The 7,324-nt window shown below is 50.3% G+C and overlaps 1 protein-coding gene across 2 annotated transcripts in view; it reads left to right on the top strand.

Annotated features, from left to right (window-relative positions):
• The first annotated feature begins 881 nt into the window (after positions 1–881).
• Positions 882–7,324, top strand: part of met (MET proto-oncogene, receptor tyrosine kinase) — a 50,889-nt gene continuing 44,446 nt past the window's right edge. For both annotated transcript variants that reach the window (XM_084477451.1, XM_084477450.1), the window contains exons 1-2: positions 882–1,103; positions 2,490–3,720. In XM_084477451.1, the coding sequence (XP_084333577.1) occupies positions 2,491–3,720 (1,230 nt within the window). In that variant the 5' untranslated portion in view covers positions 882–1,103; position 2,490. The remainder of the gene's footprint in view (positions 1,104–2,489; positions 3,721–7,324) is intronic.

Genomic DNA, 7,324 nt, shown 5'->3' with positions numbered 1-7,324 from the left:
GGGTGCACATTATAGCACCAACACACCCTGAACGAGACACACCCCGCCAGTAGTGATAGAAATACCCTGGGTTAGTGCAAAACACAATGAACCATTAAAACGCTGCCACCCACACACACACACACACACACACACACACACACACACACACACACACAGAAACTTCACAAGCGCATTGGTTATAGGTGAGAAGCAATGCACTGTAATATTGCACATTATACCGTTGTGTTTAAATTTATTGTATCCATGTTGGGTCCCGCGTCATCTTTTTGTTCACACGGACATTTGACCAAAACCAAGTAGGCCTACGCTAACCCATAAACTGAAACTCGGTAGCCCATCAAGAGGTTGCATCAATGTCATCCTGTTATCAGGACTTCCAATCGACTCCATGCCAACTGCCCTGCTTTCAGGAAGCGGGACAAAGGGGTTTTGTGTGTGATTCATGCTCCAGACACTCTCGGATGGTTTAGCCTTTACAACCTACCTCATTATTTACGCTCGGGTGAGCCGTTTTAACACGACCAGCATCGCTGTGACTCACATGGGGTCGAGACCAGGAACAGTGGACCTCAGGTCAAACCCCCAATGCCTTTTTACCCCAAGTTTACAGAAGACTGTAAACTTGTTTTCTTCGTTTTACCTATGTGGTGTTTTCCCCCCACCCCCACTCGTTTTAACACCCATACCGCATGATTTCTTCAAGTCAACCGTTCTTTTGTGTTTTTAAATTCGTATAAATCATCTTGTATTGACGCGCTCCTGAAAGTCGCTCCTCTGGGGAGGAGGCGGGGCGTCGCGCGCGCGCGCCTCTGGATGGGGAGTTTCGACATCAGCGGGTTGAGAGCCAGGGTGACCCACAAGTCCCGTCCCGCGTCACACAGGTCCGTACTCTGCTGCTGGAGATCAACGATAAACAAGTGAAGCCAAGAGTTTTGCCTCTGGAAACGTGGAAGATTCGCTGTGATCATTTTCAATTAAAAGAGAGAAAGCAGAAGCGGACGGAGATAGGGCCGTTCCTCCGCATCAGTTTGGAATAAAGTCCCGCTGAAGGGGGTGCAGAAGGAATATGATTTAAACCAAAGCATTATTACAAGTTACAGGTGCGTACTTTTTGTATTTATTTATTTAATATCTCATACATAATTGACTTTATTCAGGTTATTGGAAGGCCAAATTAAGTTTGGGCACGTAGACCTGAGATGCTTTTCAACATCATTTTGACTAAAGTAGGCTACAAAAAATAAATGATGTCGAACTGACGTTGTCAGCGAATTGCTTTGTGTTTCAAACCAAGATTTAAAAAAACAATGTAGGCTGCAGTATACTAACGTCAAAAGCATGTTTCCTTCGACCGTGACTCATTTCTCTCCCAAATCGACACCGCTTTCCCTGATTTCTTGAGCCATTGTGTGCTGAAAAACGGACTTTATCCGCAAATCGATTGTACCAACTGCAGGTGCGCAATTTGCATGAGTTGATGTTTTGAGTCACCGTTTACTCATGCTTATACATCAAAAACAAAGGAGCAAGTTCAGCGTGAGATCAGTAACGCGCACCTGTTGGGTACATTATCATCCTTCAAGTATTTCTGGAAAAAAAAAACTGCGATTATGCCGTGTGTTTATTATTTTCCTCAATTCAATATCAAAGAAGACGTGTTGTAGTTGTTATTGTAATTGGTTTATAGTCGTTGATTATGAATAACCAGGTCCTCATGGAAATTAGTTGCAAATTAACTCCCTCGATCTCACACACACACACACACACACACACACACACAGAGACTCAGTAACTCTCTCTCTCTCTCTCTCAATCTTCATTTGGCCCTCACGCTGTAAAAGCATCTCCCTGTGGAGTTTCATTTAGGCGCTCGGGCTATTTATCATGGTGCACGCAGCAGGCTCAATGCCTCATGTTGTTTATTGAGTTTTTCTGCCGCTCCCAAAGGGACTCTGTCTAAACTTAGCCGCGTGCTCGTGTCGCCCTCCCATGCGGGGTGATTCAGCCCGTTGTCTTGCAATGCGGCTGCGGGAGAAAACGGGACCACTGGCCACAGAAGTGCAGCGCGGTCGAGGCTGTGCTGCGTTCACGCTCGTCATCTCCTCACACAGCTCCCTCAGAGTGTAGTCACAGCGCTGAGGCGACTCATTGAAATGTGTCGCTACAATGTCATCCGGTCATAACGGGTTTGGTGGCTTTACTGCTTTGATGAATACGTGTTTCTGTGTACTCCCGTTACCATACACCGCAAATATACATACATCCCGATTTATATAGGACATTTCAGACATTTTGACCCCCCTCATATAGTCCTCATGCCGTCTTCTATCTTCCCAGAGATTTCCCACACATTTGCCTCCCTGACACCGTGGCCAATTGGTCGGGACGTCTCTATGATGGATGGGTTTTTTTGCCGTGTGGAACAGCAGGAATGTCTAAGCCGAGTCATCTCTCATGTGTCGCCCCTCTCCTTATTTCTGGAGCAGGATGAAGTTCCTCTGGCTGGACGCTGCTCTCCTGGTGGCCGTGCTCTGGGCCGCGGGCCCCTGCGCGGCGGCCGAGTGCGACCCATCACCCCAGCCCTCCAAGCTCAACCTCTCCGTGACCTACGACCTCCCCGCCTTCACCGCCGACTCCCCCATCCAGAACATGGTGACCCTGAACGGGATCATCTACGTGGGGGCCGTCAACCGCATCTACGCCCTGTCCCCCAACCTCACCAAGCTGTCCGAGTACCGCACGGGGCCCCGGTCCGACGTGGAGCCCTGCGGCAGCAAGGGCGCCAACGCCGCCAACGCCAGCGCGGACAACCACAACGTGGCCCTGCTGGTGGAGACCATCTACGACAAGGGCCTCTTCAGCTGTGGCTCGGCCGACCGCGGCGTCTGCCGCCGGCACGTGCTGGACGACGGCACCCAGCTCAAGACGGTGGACGAAGAGGTGTACTGCTTCTCGGACCGCCGGGACCGCGGGCAGCCCAGCGACCCCAACCGGGTGGTGCGGCCCTCGGGCGCCCAGGTGCTCAACGTGGAGAGCAACGTGATCCACTTCTTCGCCGGCAACTCGGAGATCCCCGGCGCCACGGGCGCGGCGGCGGCGGCGGCCCGGGCGGCCGGCGAGCCGCACACCATGTCGGTGCGCAAGATGAAGACCAGCCAGAACGGCTTCACCTTCTTCTCCAACCGCTCCTACATCGACCTGATCCCGGCGCTGCGCGGGAGCTACTTCCTGCGCTACGTCTACTCCTTCCACAGCGGGCCCTTCACCTACTTCCTCACGGTGCAGCGGGCGGGCCGCGGCTCGCGGGCCTACCACACGCGCATCGTGCGCATGTGCTCCTCGGACCTGCAGATCCGGCGCTACGTGGAGATGCCGCTGCAGTGCATCTGCACCGACAAGCGGCGGCGGCGGCGGCGGCGGCGGCGGAGCGGCAGCCCGTCGTCGGAGGAGGACGGCGTCCGGGTGTTCAACGTGCTGCAGGCGGCGCACCTGGCCAAGGCGGGCCCCGACCTGCGGGGCGTGGAGGAGGGCGTCGACGTCCTGTTCGCCGCCTTCGCCCGGAGCGCGCCCGACTCGCCGGAGCCCACCGCCAACTCGGCCGTGTGCGCCTTCCCGCTCAAGTACATCAACGACCTGTTCAAGAAGTACATGCAGAGCTGCAACACGGTGGAGCCCTACCACTTCACCGGCTCCAGCAAGAAGTCCTGCTACAACGTGGTGAGTGGAACGCTTTTTTTTTTTTTTGCCTCATTCCACCATCGCTTTTTCCCGGCTGCTCTCAGGGTGTAGCGATGCGAATACAGGGTGAGATGGAGGGAAGGGGGCAGGGATCAGGAGAAAAGAGGAGAGTGGGAAAGAGAGGAGTAGAAGGGAGGGAACGAAGGGAAGAGAGAGAGAGAGTGTGTAGTTATCGTGCGGTGCGTAAGAAACATGTAATGTAATATCCTATAATTTACCGGTGGACTGAAATGGCACTTTAAAGAAATTGAATATCAAAGAGCAAGCATTTTTCTACACGTACACAACAGCTATACACATACATGACCAAGTGAAACACACACACACACACACACACACACACACACACACACACACACACACACACACACACACACACAGTATGTTTGTTGATCTGTTTCATTGTCCGGTCGTACTAAGACCTTGAGTTATTCTCGTACTAAGTTATTCTATTGTATTGTTGAGGATCTCCTGTGACCCATGGTGTAAGGAGGGGAAGCATGAAGCTGTGGGAGTCAAGTGTATAGGTCACCTGCTCACCCTCGCCCTATAATCTGTCACTATGCAGTGGGTTAATAGGTTGGATCCCCTGATCAATAGAGACATTAATTTAACTGGCCTGCAAGCTGCCAGACCACCTGTCGATAATGATGGAGCACATTTGCCCTCTCTGGCGTCACTGTTGACCTAACCTGGGTGGGGGGTGTTCTGTAATTCCAACAATTTGGCCTGGAAATTCGGACATTGTCCATACACGGATTGAATAGCATTATAGGGGACATGATGAACAGGAAGGCTGTCACTCTAAAGGAATATGGAGGACGTATTAGGCCTAGTGTCATCCAAGCAAGAACCTGTTAGTGTTTGTGTTCTTTGTGTGGTTCTCTTGTCTTCTCAGGCACTGGCCAGTACCTCTTAACTTTTGGGCACAGACGATTTGTTCTACTCTTCCTTTGTCTATCATATGATCAGTTGTCTTTTTATATTGGAGGGTTTTGTTTAGCAGGGGTTGTCATGGTGATGTCACCCCCTGAAGACCACCCATGTTTTTGGTCTGGTTTAACACGAAACCTTCGGGGGGCTTGCTGGAAGTTCTTAACAGTACAGAGGGGTCCCGTGTTTACGGAGATGGCCATGGACGTGTTGCACTGAGGTCACTGAGGGAGGGGGGGGGGGGGATGGGGGGGGTACAGGGACTGAACGTCAACGGGGTGAGAGTATTATGGGATAGAAGCCGGGCATATCTGACTGTCAGCGAGCCGTGAGGAATGGCTGAGAGGATAACAGGACATTAGCAGCTGGGGCGAAAAACGATCTCATGCCCTGCTGTGCAGGAGGGGACCCACCCCTGCTGAGGCCCCACCCACCCAACCCCTCCCCCCCCACCCTTGTCCCACCTCTCACCCTCACCTGCTCCTACCTGGAGGAGGGGGACCTTGGACATAACTTTGAAGTCATCAATCAACCCTAATAGAATTCGTTAACATGACACACAGCAAAACATATCAGGACAGAGCCCTCTCAACATGTCTCTCTCTGCTGTTCTGTAAGTGGGGGTGATTGCTTTGTGCATTCATAAATGCATCTCACTGCATCAGTTTATTTTTCTCTTTCCCGGGAAGGAAAGTAGGCCTGTCCAGTGCAACACAATCATGACAGGACTTGTACTTTAATAACGCTGAATTTGCCCCCATCTCTGCACTGTGGAAACAACAAGAGTGTCTTGCAACATCGTATTACGAAGGGGGCAGACCAAACGTGACCTCAGTGTTCCTGGAGGTGCAGTTGAGGTGTTTGTGTGTAATTATCATCTTCCAGACGGTTCCAAATTTCACGATCCAGTAGTTCTGGATGGCAGAACAGCTGTCCAGCATTAAAGGCGATTACAGCACTGTTTATTCATCAATACAACAAACTTTAAACCACACACCCACCAAAATACACGTGTGTCACACACACACACACACACACACACACACACACACACACACACGCACACGTCTCACACGCACACCAAAACATCATGCTTTTCAATGAGAGGATGATCAAACATGCTGAATCCTATCAATCCCTCCTGGGAGATCCAGCTGGGGATCCACCGGCATGCCAAAAGGGCTTTTAGCATAACATGATTGTAAAACACTGACACAAACTGTCCTTTTCTCCCCTCTCTGAGAGATTCGCTTGCTCCGTCTTGTTTTTGTCCCGTCAGGTCAAACAAAGCGCCCATGACAACTGCCAGAGATAGAACACACATGCCAGTAAACGGCCGCGGACCTGATCCCAATAAAGCAGTGCTAATCCTGCAGTTGAAGGATCCTAGCATCGCGCCGGCTAATAGATTTACAGCCCCAGTGGCAGACGGCCGGTAGGCAGGCCGTCACCTATCATGTCTTACGATAGACGATAACAGAGAGCGGCCATAAAGCGGCAGCCGTTGTAAACGCCCCAGAGAGGCGCTCTCAGCCCCAAAGCAGTCCCGGGTTTATTTTTGCCTCTATGGCATCGGAGGCTGCCTCGGGTGGGTGAAACGCTCCCAGTCGGAATTTGGATTAGGTTGAAAGCCCTGGCGTGGGGGAGGCAGGGGGGATGAAAGTTTAAGTGGTGGTTGTCAGACCCGTAGTTCCTTGCTCCAGTTTAGGGAAGCCAGACATGATAAATGATGTAATGATGAGTGGCTCTCTTTTACCCCTGTCGCTGTGATGGACTCAACCTTCCGTGTGGCTCTCCTGGTTTCGCTTCCAGCGTGTGCAGGCCTATTCTATTCTCGTCTTGAGGGGAGCACCCCCGCTTACAGGCAGGGCTCCGGATGGACAGAGTCGTCGCTGTCTTTCTACGTTAAAGGATGAATCTAGACAGCGCCACTTATTGCAGCATGTGGGAGTCAGCTCATCTGTTCTGATGGGCGAGCTAATGGGACCACTGAGTCATTCTGCTCTGGATAAAAACATTATTTTGACAAGAGGCGGATGCAGTGTCATGTTGACATGGGAATGTTTCTGTGATGCAATGTGGGAAAATTAACAATTCAATGCAATGAACAATATACCTGTATTTTGAATGCATTGAAGTCATCTATAGTTTGTTATTTTATTAATGTGCCAATGTCCTCCTCATCGTCACCTCTTGAGTAGGAGAATCTACCTGTTCAGGTAGATGTATAAACTCTGAGGTTTTTCTGTGATGTAGGGAATACAACTTTAGTTTTACTAAACTATTTCATTAGGCGTTCATTGTGCTCCTCATAGATATCCTGCACATCCAAAGGCTCTTTAAACTATTGATCCGGCTCACAGAATGTGCTGTTACTTGACAAAATTGGTTTGTAAAAAAAGAGGCAATTTTGCTATGTAATAAATACTTTAGAGGAACCGAAAACCCTGTCCGATGCCTAGCAACCACCCTCATACATCTGTAGAGTGAATATGAGACACTTTAGACTGAACGTAAAAAAATAAATAAAAAAAGAACTACGTTAGAGATCAAAAATATCATTGAGTTACCATTGATTCTGGAACAAAAAAAAAAAACACACACACACCAAATGCTGATTGCTTTTAAATTCAATTTGGGACTGACTGAT

Source organism: Micromesistius poutassou (genome assembly GCF_964030765.1).
Source record: "Micromesistius poutassou genome assembly, chromosome: 13".
In the NCBI taxonomy this organism is placed as follows: Eukaryota; Metazoa; Chordata; class Actinopteri; order Gadiformes; family Gadidae; genus Micromesistius; species Micromesistius poutassou.
This window is presented reverse-complemented; position numbering and strand designations above follow the sequence as displayed.